Source organism: Danio rerio, chromosome 17, assembly GCF_049306965.1.
Source record: "Danio rerio strain Tuebingen ecotype United States chromosome 17, GRCz12tu, whole genome shotgun sequence".
In the NCBI taxonomy this organism is placed as follows: domain Eukaryota; kingdom Metazoa; phylum Chordata; class Actinopteri; order Cypriniformes; family Danionidae; genus Danio; species Danio rerio.
Window position 1 is genome coordinate 26,887,598 of NC_133192.1, and position 23,752 is coordinate 26,911,349.

Sequence of the window (23,752 nt, forward strand, 5' to 3'; positions counted from 1 at the left end):
TGAGGATCCAAACACAAGGTTTATTATACTGAGGTGGTTAGGTAAGCAATAGTCAACACAGGGGCAAATCAATGTACACCGTCAATCCAGAATCATATTCAATAAGCAGGCAGATGGTCAAAAGGCAGGCAACATACTGGAATAAACAAACAAAACAAAACAAAACAAAGATCGGTACACAGCAAGACTAGGCAAGGGAAACGTGTAATGTTGACATTACAGTTTAACAAGACTCAGCAACAATGTGTGTGTTTGTGTTGTTTTTTATAGTCCTTGTAATCAGTCTTTGAGCAGCATCAACTGTGTGAGTCTAATCAGTCAGGATCAGGAACCGGTTGTGTGGTGCATGATTGGATATTGTATTCCATGAAATGGCGGATTTGTAGTCCTTTGGCGATCTGCAGTGAAGGAAAAGTGAAGGAAAAAAAAACCTTCAGAGAAACCAGGCTAAATCTAAAATATGAAGATGAACGAAGGTCTCAGAGATTACAACTATCTGAGGGTAATTAAAAACAGAATTTTCATTTCTGGGTGAACTAATCCTGTAAGTAATTGTGTACATATGTATGAGTTGTGTGACCTGTTTTATTTGCTTTATTTGGATGCCACTGTCAGTGTGTTTTCATCAGAGGTGTCTATCACAGACCTCTTCATGCCTGATATCTGCACAGTTTGATGAATTGGGAAAAGTGCTGGAGGGTGGGTGACTTTCACCCCTCTTTTTTTGTGAAAAGCTCTTTGTCTTGAGCAGCTCTGCATGTTCCTATAAGCACACAGACTCATGCTGGAGGAATGTGCAGAGAAAGGTTGGGAAACGACCCAGTGAGCGAAATAAAACAGAATACATCACTCCCTCGCTTAGTTTATATCATACAGTGCTATTTGTATTACTAGACATATCTGCCAGACAAAGTGATCCTTCGATAAGTTGCGATTTAATGAAGCTTTCTATTTAAACCAGAGAAACCAGTTTGAGTTGAAGTTGTTTTAATTGAGGGGAATTACTAAAAATCTGATTCATCAGCACCTGCTTTCATCATCATAATAAAAGGGAGGCTTAAAAACTGGAAGCTGTTGTCTTAAACCCCAGAGGAAGACAGATGATATTGTTTATGCTGTTTAGTCTTTAAACAGCGATGAGAAAACAGCTTTATTCACTTGTACGATGCACCTTTTCATTGTAGGGCGTATCAACTTTGGTAATACTTTATTAAAAAACCATGCGTAGACATTTTACTTGCACTTATTCTAAATTAAGCATAATTACACATGCAATAACTCGAATCTTGACCATAATTCGTGTTCCTTTAGGATCACTAAGTAACAATCGTAGTTATCATTTTGTTGTATATTATTTCAATTTAAGTTAAATCATTATATATATATATATATATATATATATATATATATATATATATATATATATATATATATTTTTTTTTTTTTTAAAGTAATATCTATTAGTTTTTTTAATTATTTTTATATAAAATGTATAAATGTTTATATGTATTTTGTAAAAGCCATTGGTAGACATTTTATTTCCACTTAATGAATCTTGAATCTTGACCATAATTAATGTTTCTTAAAGATCACTAAACAACAATCATAGATGTTATTTTGTTGTATATTTTGTATAATTTGTTAATTTAAGTTAATTTGTTTTTATTTACAGGAATGTAGTTGCTTTTTGTGATTGTCATTTGTTTTTTTAAGGTAATATGGAGTAGTTTTTCCTTTTAGTTTTATTATTTAAACTTTAAGTTAAGCTAAATAAAATGTATAGGTGTTTCATTGGTAACTATGTGAAATAAAATTATGCAAATAAATTAAACACCTATGATGAAAATTATCTTTTGTCGCTGTTTAAACAGAACTGTGTGCAGGTATAATGTGTCCACAGTTATATTGGGCGGATATAAACACAATAAGTCTCTTTTTTAAAATTTCCTGACGTTAAAACAGAATCTAAATCCCTCCTATTTTAAGGCCCACCACAACATGACGTAGGAGTGTGGTTTCCTTGCCCACTGAATTGATTGACGGCTGTGTATTAATATGCCTCTATAGTAACGCATATCACTGAGACAGGACGTGCGCAAAGCAACCGGGATTAAAAGATCTGTTCAACTCTCTGTGATCATCAATCATCATCAAATGTGATCAAGAATGACTTTTACAAGTTTAAGGCGTTTTTAAAACAGTGCATGTTTGTAATGAATTACAGTTATTTTACCGTCTTTATCACCATAGCCCGGTTTCAGTCCTGGTTTGTGGATGTTAAATCAGGTTTATTTTGTACAGATATCCATACAGCAGTGAATATTATGTGTATCCAGTCATATTCGTGTGCAAAAACAGTGCAAATTTAATTTCGCGCTTGTGTGTATGTGTGTGTGTGTGTGTGTGCGCGTTAACTTTGTAACAACATTGTGTGTGACTCATCCTTGCAGAAAGGCTTGAATTAACTCTACAACAAATACATTAAATAATCATTGGGAAAGTTCTTACTGTAGTATTTCTCTCAAACATTACATGAGATCGGCTTCCTTCAAGTCTGTCACTGTGCTGATTATCTGAAGCAGCCGAGGCACAGATTGAGGTACACTCTGACAGGCCCGTGGGAACGATGGGCGGGGAGAACTACCATTAAAGGTACAGGTCACAAAAACGGCTACATTGTGTTCAGAGCAGAAAATTTCAACATTCTGAAAGGTATTATAAATAATCTAATGGGTGTTTTGAGCTGAAACTCTACAGACACATTCTGGAGAGTATAAAAGATACCGTTATCTATAGCTTCTTTTTCTTTTAGTGAGTAGCAAAAGTGATTCTATATTTTATGGTTGTAGTTTAAATAAAAAACTATTAAAGATGCGGTGTTGTTATTTATGCAAAAATAAATTGTAAAGCATTCTGCTTTTATTTTAATATTACCTGTACAAGCAAGGTGTTTTATAGCTCTTCTTGTTGCAATTGGATCCCTATTGATAAAAGATAATTTTGCTACCAATATTTTAATCTTGTAATTTCATCCCTTGTCCTGCATATTTGTGTCTTATCTTTATGTGAATATCAGGTTTCTGAAAGACACACTTGCACAGGCTGTCACATATAACTAGTCTGTCGTAATTCAAGTTACACACTCTCTGACAGATGTTTAAACCAGCCCAAACACATCTCTAAAATCTAGCTGAATAAAGCCCTTGTTGTTAAGAGACATCAACTGTGTTCGTGCTCTTGGGGGGTCCATCTGAAACGCAAACAGTGTAAAATTTTATTTAATCAAAAGTGTTCCAACATGCGGCAGCTTATCAAGTAAAAGTAGTTGTGAAAATAGTGATATTTCCCTTGCAGCTTCACTTGATTCCAATCATGCTTTGACTACTGCTGTTTATGTTCAGCAGGTGAAATACCTGCAAATAAATGTAGTTATTCAGTGCAAAGGTATGGAGATAATTACAGTAATTTAACTTCATCTACAATAATAAATTGGCTGTCTGCAATCCGTGAAGGTGACAAATCCAACATGTCAGTCCTGATCTGTAAATACCTCACAAACTTCACTCACTAATGAATCACTGATTGAAAGACGTGTAAGGAAATACATTTAAAAAAAAAAAAAAAATCTTTTTTTAGGTCTATTTTGTATGATAACCATAAGTATTCAGTTTTAAGATATAATATGCATTTTTTTATTGATTTCAGTTTATGTTTCATCTAATAATGAAACCACTGGTAAGGTAACACTTCGAATAGTTAACCCTGGGTAATTATAAAATCTGTGTAAAGGTCTTGTTTTATGTTCATATTTCACACTGCTCATACTTTACCTGGGATTAATGATTAATTTCAGGCTATTCATATGCAGCTTAACCTCATTATTTTCATATTTGAGGTGTTTTCATCATCATTTATTATTATTATTAAATAAACTCTACAATGTATTTTTGTTATGGACATTGCAAGTTGGAAATGCGATGGATCGACATAATATCTTAAAGTGATGAAGCAATCAATACACCATCAATATAATCAATCAATACATCTAATTAAATCAATAGCTGTCATAAAAATGCTTAATGTAAATGCCAAGATGTGCATAAATATTGAAAATGCACATGCAAATTTTATGCTCACAATTGAGTATGAGATGTGATATTCCACTTTAGTGCATAAATCTTATTCGCATCAAATTCGCAACAAAGCAATTTGAATAGTTTTACAGAATTTGTGAGGTATTGGCAAATAGTGCATCACTGATTTACATTGTATGACAGCATGATTATCAAACCATATTATGAAGAGATGTGCAGTTTACAATGATAACCTGGGGTTAAAAGCAGTGTTAATACTGCTTTATGGCTCTTTTTCTACAGTTTGGTATTTCTAACTTTTGGCCGGTTTTCCAAAGTGGGGCCTATGTACGTTTACCAAAATGTGACATGTAAACACTGCAGATAATGTTTGGAAAGAGAGAATCATTAAGATACTTACATCGTTTGATTTACCACATGAAACCTTAAACCTGATTTAAATAAATAGCACCAGCCGCTGTATTTTCTTACTGACTGTTGCATGCAATATAACACGGCTGTATTGTGATCAGTAGAAAAGGTACAGACATTCTTCACACTGTGAAACGTCTGTCTGAGTATTTATTATCTGCATAGATAGAGATGAAGTGTGAGAGGTGAGAAGAACAGTCTGGAGGCACTTAACTGTCAGACCACAAACTGTGAAAAGGGGTAGAATGTTGATGAAAGGAAATACAAAATCTTAGTACGTAAAGTAAATTTAGAGAGCATCCATCACTTATCTGCACATGCTCTCTTTCTATTAGTGCATGTGCATTCACAAACAAGTGGAGGCTATAAAGCTGGATGAAAAATCAAATCACAAACACAATTGATCAAACCTGAGATTATTATGCACATCTTGTCAGGGAAGCACTGTTGTGTGTTCAGCTCAGTTGTGTGTTCTGCGCTTTCACATGGAAACTGCCCATACCATTTAGAATAGCATCAAAAACATTTTTGCGTAGCTTGTCAGTTGACTACAACTTCCTAGTAAGTGTTGCGCCATCTGAAAGCATGTGTTCGGGTTATACTAGAACAGGCTTTAATGAAAAAATGCACATGAAAATCACCTTCAATTAATCATCCAGCCATAGGCTCATCATCAGACAGAGCAGCCAACCAAATTTTACTCTGGCTCTATTCGGACTCCATCTCCCATATTTCTTAGGACTGATTTCATGTGCACCTGAAACTAACATGCTCATATGCTTAAACCCCTCCATCACTCAGTTCTTTGTGAAGTCTTGATTTGCCCTGGAGTTGTTTCTTAGCGGTTTCTCTTGTGTTTAACTTGCGTGTGCTTTTGACCCTTCCTCTGTTTACCTCAACTTTGATTGTTTGCTGTCTATAAACTCAAAACCTGTGATTATTTCAAGTCTATTAAAGGTAAAACCTGGTTTGTTTGAAAACTGCTTCTGCTTATGACAAACAATAACTTAATAAAACTATATCATTTTCAACATAATTAATTTGAAATGATATTGCAGAGACAATTCCCAAAAACACTTGAGAGAACATAAGTGATATTTACTGTAAGACTAGATGTTCATCACTTGATGCTCTGATTCAGTACTTGAACAAGCACAGCTTGTATCAAATATGTTATAGTGTAGAAAATCAAGCCCACATCCAGAGGGGAAACTTAGTGAAATCCATCATATTATGAATTTGAAACCAAAAATTGAAACATTTAGAAAGGCACATAATCCTAGAGAGAGGAAGGCAGACACAGGGAGACATGTGTTGACAGGAAAGACACTTAAAGGAATTATCTTGGAAGGCTTAGGAGCTCAAACATGCATACATTTGACATAGTCTCATGTAGATGGCTTAGAGGACTGACTGTTTTTGTACTGTATGTTTGTGCATGGATTGGTAAGGTAACACAGTATCTTTTTTAAGTGCCCCTATTGACTATATCCTTCACTTAAGAGTTGGTGCAGCTTTTGACCTGAGACTTCCAGTCTCATTCATTTCTATAGATTTTTAGATGCTAAAAACAGCTTGTTTTGCTGCTTGATATTGGAAATATTTTCTTATCCTATTCGTCTTCTTTTTATGTACAGTATATTCATGAACACCATTCTGCCACATATTATTCCTAGTCCTTTCTCCCATAGGCAGCTAAATTAGAAGTTCTAAAACAATCACAAAACCGAGCTAACTTCACTGTTGCAGAATAAGGTCAGTATTATGGTATTATGAATGTCCTACAATAGGCTTATATCCATCCAACATCAGGCTCACTTTATTTTCATAACAACACACAACGCAGCATCCTCTTTCTTTTTAAATGTCTAAAAAGGTTCATTCAAGGTCTTTATAAGCCCATCCATTCTGAAAATCTGCAAGCACCTTAAACCGAATCTGAATTTCAGCTCGGCGCATGCAAATAAATAGATATAATTAGTAATGATGGCATTTTACCATAAAAATGGTAGGCTTATCTTATAGATATTCATGGAAAACAGATGTCAGCTTAAGAACTCAAGTAAACCTCATTCCCCTGATTTTATTAGGCACAAGCGACAGACACTAGAGCTATTATTTGCCACTCAAAATACAATCTCATATCAATAATTATAATTAATGTGTGCAAACCCGCATTAAAAAAACTGCAAAATTGATTCCAAATTGTTGAATACATTTTCTTAGCATGAAGACCATTAAATAAATATATATTACAGGTTCTTCATGAAACCATCAATGCTAATTAAGAACCTTTATTTGTAAGACATTCAATTGAGATGTTGTTCACTGGCAGCCAATGTAGACAGGTTGGAATTATGCAATTTTTGGTTACACTTGATAATAACTACACACTATGAATCATTTACTAAGCATTAGCATCTAGTGAATTCATTATTTGTTAAGCATTAATTAATGTATTCGTGACTTATAAGCACCTATATAATGTGCTTAATAATTGTATTTTCATACTTTGTTAATGATTTATTTTTCATTACTAAATTAAGTATCGCATTATTTACAAACCAGTTGTATTTAAGAGTAGTTGAGGGTTTTTAGGATCATTCAGAATGAGTAAGTAAATGATCTGTAAACTATTGAAATCAACATTTATATATCTTATTATTCAGGCATATACGAATAGTTAACTAATATGTTAACAAATGCTTTATTAACTCAACTTCATACAGTTTTGTGACCTAATCTAAAGTGAGGACTATTTATGCTTTATAAATCCCTTATAAATGACAATTAAAGGCTCAGTATCAAATGAACAATAATCTTTGCAATCTTTTCTAAAAAGTAAAGTTACTGTAAAGTTTAAACATTGCCGAATAACAGTAGTGTCAAAATACGACATAAAACTGGATAAAACAACAATATAATAATTTAACAATATAATAAGATGCAATATTTAAACTCTACAGTGATTTTATTTTAGATAAGTTTTAAAAAATAATGTCAAAAATTTGTGTATTAAGCAGTGTTTAAGCGAGGCGCACAACTAACGCGCTCTGCGCTGGACATTAGACCAGTTTTGAACTTGTGCAACATATTATATTTCCTTAAAATAGCAACGCGCCAGCAATGCGCCTTTATGCGCCTCCTTGTTTAGACCAGAACCCCTATGTGCGCACATATGAGCGCAAATGCATTTGCTATTTAAACAGCATGGCGCAAAACGTCAAAACAACTCTTGCGCCAAGCTGAAACTAGCAAACAACAATTGCATCGCGCATTGCGCCGGGTGTATAATAGGGCCCGAAGACGACTAACATACATTAATAAGAGCCATGGAGTGCCATTTAAATACCAGTACAGTAAAATGCATCAGAAATGTGAATGTCTCATAGATGCCCCCACACAACAATGAGTAAGTCTCAAATCCTTTGTGTTATCATTTATTTTACTACTATTATTACAACAGTTCACCTTTAAACTCATTACCTCTAGTGAAGAAATACCTGAGGCTGGAAGTCTTTTCTTCTAGCATATATGTACATAGATACATGTGAAACTGCCTATAAAATAGCTTTTCTGGAGACAAAACAGAAAATCTACAATCAATTGTACACTGTAAAAATATCTGTTTGTTAACAGTTGCCCATATAGCTCCTGATTCGTGGAGTGTTTTCTGTTTATTTGTGCTTCTGAATTGCATTACAGCACAAAGATTTCTGCTCCAACAAATTTCAATGAATTTCATTGTTATTTTTAGTTGTTTGAAATGATTTATAGTAGCTAGCAGCATGTTTTGGTACTGTATTTTACACAATTCATCCAGACAATAGATTGTTTCAAACTGATTAAACTAAAATGTCTATAAAGGTCACTTTGTTTACTTTTCAAAATCTAAAATTGTCTAAGAATGGTTGAAGGTTCCTCAATGCAATTCCAAAGCATAAATAAACAGATAACACTACCAATTATGAGCCACAGACAAATGTTAATAAAGGTATTTTTTCAGTGAATATCATTTTTTTAAAAGCTAATAGTTCATAAAGAACACATTTATTTTGTAATCTCTGTTCTAGTTTGAATAAAATTTCAGTCGAATATTGGTATCATGACTTTGTGGAGTAGGCAAGTATCTCAGTAAAAGTATCAGATGTCATTATTGTTATACTATATAATGGTATAGTTTTTTTCTCCATCATGAGCTTTATTATGTTCATGATTTGTTCATGATGACAGCTGAATTAATTTCAGTGTTACATAAATCCTATCAAAGCCTTTTATCTGCCACAGTTTTCATTTAGCCCAACCCTTTCCTGCCTTACCACAGAAAACTGTTTCAGTTTTTTTGGTCAGTAATCATTTTTAAAAAAGCTAATTGATTGATTAGATGTTTTCAAAATAAGGTGTGAAACCAACCGTACTGCATTGTTTTAATACCGTGACCATATTTAGGTTAAGCTTTGAGTGTGTGTTTGTGTGTGTCTGGGTGTGGGTGTGTGTTTAAAATGAAGTCATCTTGTGAGGCGCTTCAGATCATTCTGTTCAATGACATTTGAAGATAAGAGACAAACCTTGTAGTTGAGTCTTGATCTTTAGGAGTTTTTCTTTAGAGACACAAAACATCTTTAGGGGCATCAGCGTCTCATTCAGTCTCAATTGTTATGAGGAGTTTGCAGTGCATTAAAGCTGTTGTTGAAAACTTCAAAGATTACCAACAGTTATTGAATGAAGTTCAACCCTTTCAATAGCATGTGAATTGACCTCTTATAAAAAAATATCTTTATTATTTTTAAACAGCTATATTGTATCTAATCAGCAACATTTGTTATTAGTGCATTTAATACCTTTTTTATTATTAAAATATGATTGTCTTTAAAAACATTTTAACTACACATAGACCACATGCTTGCTGGAGAATGTCATTGTATGAAATTTATGAAGCATAATTTGAGTGGTAGTTCATTCTGCTTTGGCGACCCAAATAAAAGCAAATGAGTGTGTGAGTGATTGTAATCTGAGTTAGAATAGCATTAACACAATTCAGTTTTACTATATGAATAGAATTTGATCCAATTTGACAACATTTATAATTTAAATAAACACACAAATTTATTTCTAAATAAACAACATAATGAACGACACGGTGGTGCAGTAGGTAGTGCAGTTGCCTCACAGCAAGAAGATCACTGGTTCGAGCCTCGGCTGGGTCATTTGACATGTCTGTGTGGAGTTTGCATATTCTCCTCGCGTTCGCGTGGGTTTCCTCTGGGTGCTCCGGTTTTCCCCACAGTTCAAAGACATGCGGTATAGGTGAATTGGCTAAAACTGTCCATGGTGTATGTGTGTGAATGTGTGTATGGGTGTTTCCCAGTGATGGGTTGCAGCTGGCATCCGCTGCGTAAAAACATATGCTGGATAAGTTGGCAGTTCATTCCGCTGTGGCGACCCCAGATTAATAAAGGGACTAAACCAAAAAGAAAATAAATGAATGAACGCAAAACAACATCAAACTAACAAGTATTACTTTAAAGGTAATATATAAATGAACCAGCAAACTTAATTAGACTAACAAATTAACATAACAAAATTAAAAAATATATATATATAAATAAATGACTTGCATAAACTGCAATGGTTTGTCAAAAAGTCTCTAATCATAATTAATCATTTTCTCCATTTCTAATGTGGGTGACACACGGGGAAAAGGCTTACTATATTTTCTTGACTCTTAACATATTGACTCTAATTTAACTTCATATATACTGTCATTTTATGAAAGTTTTTTTGACCTGAACCAGTAAACTGTTTATTTATTTTTAGCTCACCTAAAAATCATTGCAAAAAGTCTAACAAATATGTGTATTTTGATAAGCATTTGCAAAGTTTTTTCCTAAGTGTTATTTTTATTTCAAAAACAAACCTGAATGCATTATAAGGGTGAAATAAATCCTAAAATATGGCCATCAATACTTTACTTTACTTTAGTCTTTTCTATGCATGATTTCTCTTATCCTGTCTCCTGAATTTTCGGGAAAGCACTGGATGCATTCGACACTCTCTATGCAAACTGTTTTTGTGTGCTGAAAGGGTGTTGCTCTTCTAACACTGTGTGCAGCAGCTGATCGTGTCTAATTTGTCATTCTTACTGTATGTATCATTTGTCTAGACACTCCATTAAAGCGACTGTACATCCTCACATTTACCTATACTCATCATTAACATCATCCTAATTATTTTTTTATCATTTATTATTTATATTCAAGTCATTAAAAACCTGTATAGCTTTATTTTTCTACACGCTCCACCAATTAAATTAAGAATAAAGAACATAAAAGTGTGACTGTTGCCTCACAGCAAGAAGGTCGCTGGTTCGAACCTCAGCTGGGTCAGTTGGCGTTTCTATGTGGAGTTTGCATGTTCTCTCTGCATTCGTGACATGTCCCCCACAGTCCAAAGACATGCGGTACAGGTGAATTGGGTAGGCTAAAATTATCCGTAGTGTATGAGTGTGAATGGTGTGTGTGGGTGTTTCCCAGGGATGGGTTGCGGCTGGAAGGGCATCTGCTGCATAAAAACGTGCTGGATAAGTTGGCAGTTCATTGTGCTGTGGCGACCCCAGATTTATAAATGGACTGAGCCAAAAAGAAAATAAATGAATGAATGAACATAAGAGTGTTTTATGATGTAACGAATGTGAATAATAATCGAATTGTTTTACCAAGCTCAAATGGCACAACAAAAATGCTTTAGACAGGTCAAATTTAAGCCTTCGGTGACTTAAAATAAAGTCTATTACACCAAAGACACATTGCATGGTTTCAGAAAACTCCAAATATGTTGCACAAGTTAACTGGGTTACTTTTATCATCCTTTTAATGTTTTTTTTTTTTTTTTTTTTTCATTTTGAAGTCTGACAGCTTGGCCCTCCTTCTACTGTTATTATATAAAAAGATCTCCAAAATGTCTCCTTTCACAGATTTTTGGAAAAAAGGAAGCTATATATAAGGAAGCCTAGAATAACTTATGAAAACCAATTAATGATGACAGAAGTATCCCTTTAAATATCGCATTTTGGTCTTGTGTGAGTTTTTATTATTTTTTCCATGAATGATTGCAGAGTATTGTCATATATCATTTGGATTATGTCATTCTTATTGTTGAATTTTCAGAAACAGTCGAGAAGACTTTATTTCAAAAGACAGACTCTTAGATCAATGTAAACATGAACATAAAAATTGGACCTTGTACACAAAATGACTGGATTTCATTGTGTGCTCACTCACACATAAAAACGCATGACCTGAACACACACACTTATGTGTGTGCATATTATATGTGTAATGCATTTTGTACTGTAAAACTGCTTATTATATGGATTTACCCTAACCCTGAACCTAAATCCAACCTTCACAGCAAACATGTGCAGATTTTGAATATGTATGAGTATGTTTTTAAGCTTTTTGAATTACGAGGAAACAAGGCATGTCCTCATAAACCACTGTAATACTGTACAACAAGGTCATACACATGTCATTATACAATTTTATGTTCTTGTAAAACACATTTTAAACACACACAGTGTTATGGCAGAAGAGACTGATGCTCAGGTTTGTTTTCTGTGTGGATGTGGGTCAAAATGTCAGAATTACGTAACAGTAAGGTGTGGCTCAGTTCTCCTGACGGGACACTGATCATGCTGTAGGTCTTTGTCTGCGTTTAGTGCAAAGCTCTCTCAGATATTTACCCCAGCTCTCCCAAATGTATTGTATTATGCAATGAAAATGTAAGGTCCTTTTATTTAAAATTTAGTCAAGTGTTGTTGGTTGCATATGCTGTTAGTGGTTGCTTTTTCTTTGAACAAGTCAATGAACAAGTGTGATCTCTCTCACATCGTTAGGAATTTATTTAATTATTTTATTTGCTGTTTTGTTTGTATATTTTTGATTCTCGATTTTCTTAAGGCAATTCAATTAAGACAAGGTTTATTTCTTTGTTAAATATTTAAGACGTCAGCATTAAAAAGTTATAAAAGACTGCATAATGTTTATACATATTTTTAAAAATATTTTTAATATTTAGTTTTTATTATATTATTATATTTAGTTTTTAAAATGTAATTTTAGTTGAGATATTGCTCATTTAATGTACTTTTGTCATTTGAATTGTTATTATTATTTTATCCTTTATTTCAGACTCTTACGCCCCATTCACACTTGGCTGTCAGCGTCAACTCTTCTCATTCACTTTAAATGGGTGACGGCAGGCTTTGCCGTACTGCATTGTGGATCCGTTAAGGCCGCTTCAGTGGGGTAGCTAGTTACAGAAGTTGGGAAATTCTCAACTTTGCAAGCGCCAACAAAAGTGTCAGCCAGTCAGATCGCTTTATGCAAATAACCCAGCTCAGACAGTAGCCGGACTAATTTTATTGTCTGATGCTGCCATGACGACCCCATGTCAACCCCAATTTTATACTCACCCTCGGTCAAGCATTGACGCTGAAGCTAACTCGAATGAATTCATACGATTCCATTCATACAATTTAGTTTGATTTGCTTTGTCTCCTAATGACGGTTTGGTTTAGGGGCGAGGTTGGGTGTGCCACACCTTTTTAAAATCATACATTTTTGTACAAAGTAGCCACTAAACTGACAAAATGTAAAATAGTTATGTTTCTTCACGAGATCAGGTTACCAAAAAACATAACAAATCACAAATGACTAAATTTATTGATTAGTAAATTAAAATTAAAACTTAAAATTACTATTAGTATTAACTATATTTAATAGATAAGTCATTTACCTTTTTTTTGCTACATTTACCTTTATGTCATTCCAAACCTGTAAAATTGAGATAGTAGGTGCGTCTCAAATCGCATACTTATGCACAATTCTATGCTATTTTGTAGTTTAAATCGTGTAAGTAGTGCCTTCACACTAAAAACTTTCATGTGTAACTTCTTTTAGATTGTGAAAGCAAAATTCTCTTACGTGAGTGATTATAGCGCCTCCTGATAGTGAATGTGGTTTACTCATGGCAGAAATTATTTGGTAGTTTGGTCATTTATTTCACTAATATGGCGACCGTCAAACATCATCAGAGACACAGTTTCAATTTCTGCTTAGTAAAAAACCCATTAGTGTTCCATTTGGGACGACACTACATACATATACTGTGCTGTTGAGTGTGTAAGTACATAAGTACATATTGCATAAGTGATAGTGTATAGTGTGCCACTTGAGACACAACTTAAGATTTACTTTGATGCAATTATGAACTGGTTTGTGTTTTTATATTATTAGTTATGCATTATTATAAATATATTTATGAATGTTTGAATAATCAGCTTTTATTATGATATGCTTTTAATTTCAGTTTCAGATTGAGCAATGTAATGTGTTTTAGTTGAATTATCTTTACCTTTTTTAGTATGAGTAATATTCGTACTTTCAGTTTTATTTTAGTTATAGTTATCAAGGAAATATTGGAAATATTGTCATGGCTTTTTATTCTCTCTTCTTCATCTGTAGAAAGCACTATAAAAATAAAGATGAAATAAGTTAATTCAACATTCAAATTCAAGTCTCTAAGCTAATTTTTCCATTCTTATTTATTTCATCTTGATTTCAATTAACAAAATACAGTTAATAATCATTTCGTTGTATGTGAGACTGAAAAAAACATTAGCACATTTTCCCAAAAACCACACAAGATTTCCAGAGAATCAGACAGCCATCGTTCACAAAGCCCTGCCACTCCTATATTTATGAAACTTTTGGACTAGTTGATGAAAGCTCTTATTTGTCAGTTGTGTCAGGGACAAATGCTGACTGGACGTGATCAGGCGGACACTTTTATCATTCAGAAAGAAACTAAATGACAAATTGAAAGGAGGAGTGCGAGTTACAAAGAACGCTCAGGTCCAGATGATGTGTTTTTATGATGCACAATCAGGCTGGATATGCGACAGGTCAGTACACATAATTTTATCAGTCAGATACAGATCAACAAATCCCGTTCGTTTCTCGATTGAGTCATAATATTACATCAATCTCATTTTAAAGTGAGATTCAGCGTAATTGGGTCATTCTGTAACCAGCTTGGTTGACTGAAAAGACAGAAAACTGAGAGTATGCAGTGAGATGGCTTGGATGTCTGCAGATGAAAGAAGGTCTTGAACTGGATATGAGCTTATTCAGGTGAAATAAGAAAAGCCTCGGGCACCTCAGGTTGTTTGTGTTAGCATCCATAGCCCTGAGATCATGGCTTCCCATGCTAACACACATGCCACATCATGTATTTCTAGTTTACCCAGAAGGCTCAAACAGTCGGAGAGGAAGCTGAAATATTAACCCCTTTTGAACCGTATAGCTGAAAGCGCTTCAGTTCATTTTCTGCTCTAATTTGTCTGGACTAAAGGTTAAATGTCGACAATAAAAAAAGCTTTAGTAATTACCTGAAATAATTAAACCTTTACTTTAATGTTATATCATCTGTGCCATTTCATATTTTGCAATTAAAAATACGTAAATTAGATTTTACAGCTTACACAAATACAATTTCAGAAAAGCTTTTTTTTCCCCAGTGAGTTTTTTCACCTTTGAAAAATAAATGTGATTAAAATGTGTTTGTTACCTAAAAAGTCATAGTTATTGCATTATTATTGTAATTTTCATTGATAGGCCCATATTTGGGGTGTAATTTCTTTAAATGAAACCGAACCATAGACTGTAAAAGATATGCACGAAATATCTGTGACATCACCCATAGGATTCTAAAGAGCGCAAATGAAGCTACAAGTAGGCTAGCCAACCGTGAGCTGAGGTGACATGACGGCGACCATCAAGACCTAGCTTTCACTCAAGTGGCCACGCCCTTAATTATGCAGACTTAATATAACTTAAAAAACGAAACAGATGAGTCATAAAAAAATTCACCCCCTCACAATTGTCATGAAGGGTAATATTAGCTATATGTACCAAAACCATTTGTTGTACTAGGATGTAAACATGTTTTTACCAGCTGTAAATTTGCCCAATTTAGCATTGCAGTCAGTGAACATCTGGAGTTCCTAGAGCCAGTCCCCAAAGGCCAGTCGATGAATAGCAGTTTCAGTTACTTCCATATTGGCTTCACAAGGGAGATCGGGAGGTTGCCGCTTAAATTGAACAAGCGGGTTGTTTTGAAAGGCGAGTTGTTTGTTCTTTGTAACAATGGAACCGGGGTACAACAGAGTTGAGGGTCCAAATGCAGTTTGCTTACAGATTAGTCAGGCAGACAATGGTCAACAGGAACAAACAGTATCATGAGGGTACTCCTAAAGCCTAGTCGTGGTCACAGACATAGGTCGGTGCAGGTGGCGAACAGGATAAACAAAGAACAAACCAAGGGTCAGGAACCACGGAAGGACTGGACTAGAAAACACTTTGTGAAGTTACAGGTTAAACAAGACTCAGCGATATGTGTGTGTATGAGAGGTGAAAATGTAGTCCAGCTAATCAGTCCATGATGAGTGTGTGAGTAATCAAGTGTAATGTGGAACTGGTGTGTGTGTGTGAGGTGCTTGATGGGATGTATTGTTCATTTTAATGGCAGATTTGTAGTTCTCTAGCAATCTATAAATGCTAGATTGCTGGTAATCCTGACATTCCAAAACAAATTTGGTTAAAATAGGGACAAACCCTTTGACTGGGTTAAACTTAATTGTTGAGTGTATGTTGACAGATGATGAAAAGTGTCATTCATACATAAATATGTGTCTAGTAAAATAAGCTGTGCCATTATACTTATAGGAGTCATGAAGAATATGCAGAATTTATTTTCAAAAAGTATTTTTATGGTTTAGTATTCAGACACTAGTAGATTAAATGTACTGTAGAGTCCTAATTTTGAATTATTCATAAATTTTGTTTTGCCATATTCTGTACCATTTTGCCTTAAACATTCACCAGATATATTTACTGGATTTCCTGATTCTGCCTGTGTATTCTGCCTAAATCCTAAAGCATGATTTTTACAAATGTATTCCTGGGAGGTCTTACACCAACATGTCAGTTCTAGCAGGATGAAGCAGGGCTGTTGGATCCAATTAAGAAACCAGAAAATCATTAGGCATTAATTGCATTCAACACCCAAACAGTTGAATGAATGAACGCGAGCTCTTTCTTTGTAAAGAGTCGAGTGTGAACTCTGGATTGTGGTCAGAAACGCCCCATCAGTCAGACACGCTGCAGGCTGATCTGTGTGCACCTCTCACTTATTATTCACAACCTGTCATAGAGCATTTTTGTCATTTTCACTTCAACAGATTTTGCTCTTAATGTAACATGTGCTGGTGAAACTCGAAGAGTCATTCTCCTGCCTGATTAATCAAATTCAAATGAAATCTCAAATCACTTTTGTTTTGAAACGTGATATGACATTTTGCTTATTTTTTTATTGTCAAATAATGGGGCATCTCATTTGAATGTGTTGTTGGGATGTGTAGTATCACATATGTCTGAATAGTGAACAAAAAGTGAAAACAAAGCCTATAGCAGATTTTTGAAGCTAAGCAAAATGAATTACAGACTGCTCCCTGGTGGTTATATGTTGCAAAAAGATTCAGTTGCCCAATATTTATCTTGCACAATACCTAGAAGTTTGTTTTCAAGACAGTCTGACTCTTTTTGTTTCGAGAATTTAGACTGCATTGCATTTTTTTTTCTAAGAACTGTTATTAATATGTGAGATGATATACAAGGAGGAAGCCTTTTGACACCTATATGGCAATTATTTATTTTTGTTTATTATTTATTATTTATTTATTATTATTTATGTGTATTTAATGCAGTGCATAAAAGCCCCAGTGACAATTCAGCTATTGTTAGCTGTTAGAATAAGTTTTTCAAAATGCACTGTAACGCTAAAAGACTTGATGCAGAGGCATAACACATTATAGTGAGCAGGGCAAACACAAGGCCATCGCTGAACTTAATATTTGTTCTGAACCTGAGAGCATGACACCACTTCTTTCAAGAAATGTAATTATATTAGAAAATATTTAAATTAAAAAATGTTTACTGCATTCCATGTAATTTAAAATCGTTTTATAAAACAAACATGTTACAAAATTTATGAAAATATTCTAAAAAAAATATTTTAGAGCTTGGTTAAAATATGTTTCTAATCATACATTAAGGTTTTCAGAAAATGTTATTTATTAGAAAGCAAAACCATAGTTTTGATAGGAATTTAAATAAGAAATTGCAACATTTCATGTGTTTTGCCTTACATTTCAATATTTGTTTTTTCCCTAAATAATTTGTTAAGGGCCACCAGAAGGTTTTTGAGGCCCCCTAGTGGTTCCCTTGTTTTAAAGCCCTATTATATTAAATTCAATTTAATGCACCGTTCCTATATTATATTATTCATTCATTCATTCATTTTCCTTCAGCTTAGTCCCTTTATTCATCAGGGCCGCCACAGAGGAATGAACCGCCAACTTATCCAGCCCTTCCAGTTGCAGCCCAGTACTGGGAAACATCCATACAAACTCATTCACACAAATACACTATGGCCAATTAAGCTTTCAATTCACCTTTACTGCATTTCTTTGGACTGTGGGGGAAACTAGAGCACCCGGAGGAAACCCATGCGAATACAGGGAGAATATGCAAACTATACACAGAAATGCCAAATGACCCAGACGGGGGACTCGAAACAGGGACTTATTATATTATATTATATTATATTATATTATATTATATTATAAAAAAACTATATTTTAAAACACTGTTTATCTCCTAATTTTATGTTAATGTTAAAAGTAAATAAACGTTTGCAGTATTTAATATTTTTATATTATAATTAAGTGTAATTAAAAAATTTCTCTTGATTTTGAGGGGAAAATGTGTACTGGAAGCACAGCTTAAATCTTTGCCACTGAAAGTAAAAAAAAAAGTTACATTATTATATTATTCTAATATACCTAGTGTATTCTATAATTTTCTTTTTTTTCTTTTTTTGATGTAAACTGAAGTCATTCTGGATACATTTCATTTATAGGAGTTTTTTTTTTTTTTAGGTGAAACTTCCTTTAATCAAAACAACAACAGAAAAAACGAAACGCTCTTATAACCCCCCACTATCGTCTTTACCTCTCTGTTTCCAAACTGGGGCATCCGGGAGTCATTGTTTTCGCAAACCTCAGTAACAATCGTCTCTCTGTTGCGCAGGAGTTTTGATCAGGTGAGCATCCAGACGGAGAACTATCTGATGACAGACACCTGCCCCACACCAGTGCGCTCACGCACCAACTCCTTACTGAGCCTGGACATCATCTCGAGTCCATCCTCTCCCACAAAAAAACACAGAAAGGTAAGAGCAAATCACATCATCTGAACTCTCTCTTTATCTCTCTAGCTCTTTGTCTGAATGCAAAACTGTGGTTCTGGTGAAGCAGATATGATAAATGGACATCACATAGGGCACCGTGTGCATGTTCATCAGTATATACAGTATACATATTTAAAATTCTTTTTACACTCTGGTTGAACAGAAAGAGCATACTGTGTTGCTTACATCAGTAAAGTTCACTGTAAGGAAAAGGAAGTTGACTGGATTTGCTATGCTGAGACTAGTTTGCTTTAGCCTTGGGCAACTGCTGCTCTACTTTCATCAGAGGATCAGATTACAGCAGTCACTGCTCCCTCCGCAATACTGCAAACACTAGTACACGCACAGTTTGCCGGAAATATACTTACTTTTTTAATTCATTTTGCTCTACATGGCTTTTCTAGAGGACACTTATTGGCTGAATTGTGTTCTCAAAATTCATCAAAGACACTAATTGCTTCTTGTGGTTTAATACGGCGGAGAGAAATGAAATACCCTTTGGAAAATCCCTGTAGAGTAACCGGGCACATAAATATACAGTTGAAGTCAGAATTATTAGCCCCTCTGAATTATTAACCCTCTGTTTATTTTCCCCCCCCCCCAATTTCTGTTTAACGGAGAGAAGATTTTTTCAACAAATTTCTAAACAGAATAGTTTTAATAGCTCATTTCTAATAACTGAATTATCTTATCTTTACCATGATGACAGTAAATAATATTTGACTAGATATTTTTCAAGACACTTCTATGCAGCTTAAAGTGACATTTAAAGGCTTAAGTGGGTTAATTATTTTAACTAGGCAGGTTAGGGTAATTAGGCAAGTTATAACGATAATTTGTTCTGTAGACTATCGAAAAAATATAGCTTAAAGGAGCTAATAATTTTGACCTTAAAATGGTTTTTTAAATTTAAAAACTGCTTTTATTATAGCCGAAATAAAACAAATAAGACTTTGTCCAAAAGAAAAATATTATCAGACATACTTTAAAAATGTCCTTGCTCTGTTAAACATCATTTGGTAAATATTAAAAATAAATAAATAAATTCAAAGGGGGACTAATAATTCTGACTTCAACTGTATATCTAAATATGAGACATTCTACCAGAAACTTACATTTTCACTTATAAACATGTGACAAGCTTGTCATCCTCAAAAATATCCATACAAAAACCAGCATAAAATCCTACAATTCAATGATAGAACGCATCCTTGATCACTGTCAGCTTCTCCATCAAATGATGTCACGTTCCGAGTCATAGCCTTAAATGTGTATTGCACTCAGTTTATGTTACATTTAATGCAAATGTGACAGGACTGACAAAACATGGGGACAATTGAAGAATAGTATTTATTTGTAGAATTTATTTATAATTTCTTGTTTTTAAATAATTTATGTGAATGATAACAACTTAAACCTGCAATTTCTGAAGTTTTTTCTGAAATAACTTTTTAGTAAATTATAAATGTATTATTTATAACTTTTTTTGGTTTTTAGCATAACAAAACTTTTAAAGCTGTAAGTTTAATTGGCCGTAGGACAAGGACAGGGTTTGTAAATTTGTAAAAGTGTTTTTAATAAGGAACAAAAATCTGAAAACCAAATGAATAGCATATTCCTTTACAGACGACCCACAGAAATCAACCATCAGTCCATTTTAGAAATATTTGGAATAAAATACTTTTTATGCACTGTATTATGTTTTTATTTGAGGGACAGATAATCTACGTTTCTGGTAAAATGACCCTTTATATATATTTTTTATTTGTTTTATTTCCGCTAGAATCAAAGCAGTTTTTGATTTTATTTAAAACCATTTCAAGTTCAATATTATTAGCCCCTTTAAGCTATATTTATATTTCGATTGTCCAAGAAACAAACCACCATTATACAACGACTTGCCTAATTACCCTAACTAGCCGAATTTACCTAGTCAAGCCTTTATATTATCTAAATATTAATATTAATATTAATATTATGTACTTGGCATTTCTGAGTAGAGTTTGCATATTCTTCCTGCGTTTACGTGGGTTTCCTCCAGGTGCTCCGGGGTACCCCACAAGTCCAAAGAGTTGTGGTATAGATGAATTGGGTAAGCTAAATTGTAAGTAGTGTATGTGTGTTAATGAGAGTGTTTGGATGTGTGCCAGTGATGGCTTGCAGCTGGAAGGGCATCTGCTGCATAAAACATATGCTGGATAAATTGGCAGTTCATTCCGCTGTGGCGACACCAGGATAGTAATGGGACTTAGCCGAAAGAAAATGAATGAATGAGTATTATGTGCTGTCATCATGGCAAAGATAAAATAAATCCGTTATTAAAACTACTGTATTCAGAAATGTGTTTAAAAAAAATCTTCTCTCCGTTAAACAGAACTATACAGGGGGGCTAATAATTCAGGTGGGCTAATAATTCAGGAGGGTAATTTATTCTGACTTCAACTGTATACAGTATGTTGTACTCAGTGTCAATGAAGATATCATATGTGGTTCTTTGCCCAATAAAGGGTTAATATAATTAGTAAAACGCAGCTGCTGAAAAAAGATTATTCTATTTAGAGGAAATGGTTTGTGAAATAGATGTTTAAAGTTATTTTCTTGATGTAGTGGCCTGTTTCAGTTCCTTTGGTACTGTATACAGGAAGAGCTTTTGTGTTGTGAGGTTTTGATTGAGCCAGTAGAGGGCAGCACAGGCTGAACAAAACCAACTCCTGTTTATTCTTGAAAATCAAGACTGACACATTTACTTATACAAATATGCACATTCCTATCTTATTTAGATTGATATAGTGGATTGGAATGTCATGCGTTGAACCATGCTGCCACATAATAGTTCAACATAAATAAAAGGATGCAATAATACAGAATAAGAAAATAAACATGATTTAGCCTTCTGACTATACATATAAATACTATAACTAATGTAAAGGGTTGAATACACATACAAATAAACTGAGATTGTACGAAACATTTACTTAAAAATTTACATGAATTAAAAATGCACATGGTTTTGTGTACAAGAGAAATTTGTACAGGATATTATGCATGAAAATAGAGATGTTGTACATTTAATTTATATGCAGGAGAGATTTTGGTGTACACGTCACATACTGCAACATAATTTGTAGTGAAATGCACAAGTAAGCATATTATTATCCCTTTTTTGTAGTGTTGTTTAGTGTTGTTTAGTCAGGTTGATCATTACCCACATAATTTGAGATATTGGGTGTCAGTTTATCAGAGCTTTTAGTTACAGTAGTTGAACAAATAATTAGAGTGTTCAGTTTGACCTTCTGGGTTGAAGGAAGGTTAAAGTCAAAGTCACACAATAGTGAGGTCAAACAAACTCCTTAATGTCAGTAGTAAGGAGAGCTGGTCTTTTTGCTGTTCAAGACAAAGACAACCTTAAGGTTTTATCCCTCTGTGGACGTGATGCCAAACAAACAACAAAAGACCACACCTTCTATTAGCAGTCACGCATGCTTTATGTTACACTTTTCAGATGGTTTTCACCCAAAGCAATATAGAATTTATTAGAATTATATTTAAGTTACACTTTTAAAAGTAAAGGTTCTTAATTGAAATTGGTGGTTCCATGAAGAAGCAACATTTTATTCGACGTAAAGTTTATTCCACTTAAAGTCTGCAGAGTAATACAATCCAGGGCCGTAGCCAGCCTGGTGAAAGGGGTGGACATTTTTGCAGTTATTTGCTTCATTTTCTATTTAACTATAAGGTTTAAATAGTGCATTTAATGACATTTTGAGCACTATTTTTAGCTGGACTAGCTTGTCGGGTGGTCATCATAACAACACGTTTTGATTTATCAAAAACATTTCCTAAAGATTATGAACAGAGAAATATTTAAAAAAGAACAATACTTTATATGTATTATTTTTTAAAAACAAATTTACCACATCATATATCATTGGGGAAAAGAGAAATCTGTAAAGACTTAAAAAAACTGCCTATTATGGCTGAGTAAATTGTCATTTATTAGGCAAATAACAAACTGCCCAGCACATTTAACATTCCTGTCAGTATTTGGCCACTTGAATAGTTAAAAATTAAACATAATAATCATAATGACTATAATAATAATTAATTTAATCATTCATTCATTCATTTTCTTTTCAGCTTAGTCCCTTTATTATTCAGGGATCGCCACAGCGGAATGAACCGCCAACTTATTGAGCATATGTTTTATGCAAAGGATGCCCTTCCAGCTGCAACCCATCACTGGGAATAATAATAATAATAATAATAATAATAATAATAATAATGTAGAGCTTCCTGATTTTTCTAGTGTTTCTTGTAAAAAGTACATTTGAAAATTCATGGATAACAACAATAGCCCTACTAGTATTAAAACATAACCTTTATGTGCTTCAAAATTAACTTTTGGTGCTTCAGACCAAAAAGTATTGGTAAAAAGTAATTTATTGGTAATTTATTCTTTTAAGAATAAGGTCCAAGATGTTGAATAAAAGTTACTTGTAAAATGTTTTCGCTATTTAACAACAATACAGTTGGTCAGTATTGAAAGATGACTTCACTTACGTCAGATTCTTCTCTGTCTTAAGCCTTCTTTGATGAGTTATTTTCACAATTCATGTCGGTATAGCAGTCAAAGTAGGACAAATGAGCTCATGTACAGGACAAATTCTTGACCTTTGTCAGTGAGGGGTGTGTCTTTTGAACCACTCGACCCCCCCTGGCTACGAGCTTGCAATCTATGAAAAAAGAAATAACATATTAATTAAAGATCCTTTGGGAACCAAAACAGGTTTTCCTCAGTGTGAAAACCCTCTGTATAGTTCTCATGTTACACAACTTGGGACTGAATAAATAAATAAATGTAACCATTTTTTCTTTAC

The 23,752-nt window shown here is 33.8% G+C and overlaps 1 protein-coding gene and 1 long non-coding RNA gene across 3 annotated transcripts in view; one reads left to right on the plus strand and one right to left on the minus strand.

Moving 5' to 3' along the window:
* Window positions 1-23,752, plus strand: part of crybg1a (crystallin beta-gamma domain containing 1a) — a 69,222-nt gene that overhangs the window by 13,067 nt on the left and 32,403 nt on the right. The window contains exon 2 of the mRNA XM_679769.11: window positions 18,716-18,857. Coding sequence (XP_684861.4) covers window positions 18,716-18,857 — 142 coding nt within the window. The remainder of the gene's footprint in view (window positions 1-18,715; window positions 18,858-23,752) is intronic.
* Window positions 1-23,752, minus strand: part of LOC141378571 (uncharacterized) — a 27,938-nt gene continuing 4,186 nt past the window's right edge. Inside the window, exons 4-6 of one of the 2 annotated variants that reach the window (XR_012393409.1) lie at window positions 23,436-23,608; window positions 18,638-18,832; window positions 7,931-9,966 (exon numbers count right to left, since the gene is read on the minus strand). This is a non-coding gene — a long non-coding RNA (uncharacterized lncRNA). Of the gene's footprint in view, window positions 399-7,930; window positions 9,967-18,637; window positions 19,502-23,435; window positions 23,609-23,752 lie in introns of those variants that run through there. The other variant, XR_012393410.1, reaches the window with a different exon arrangement.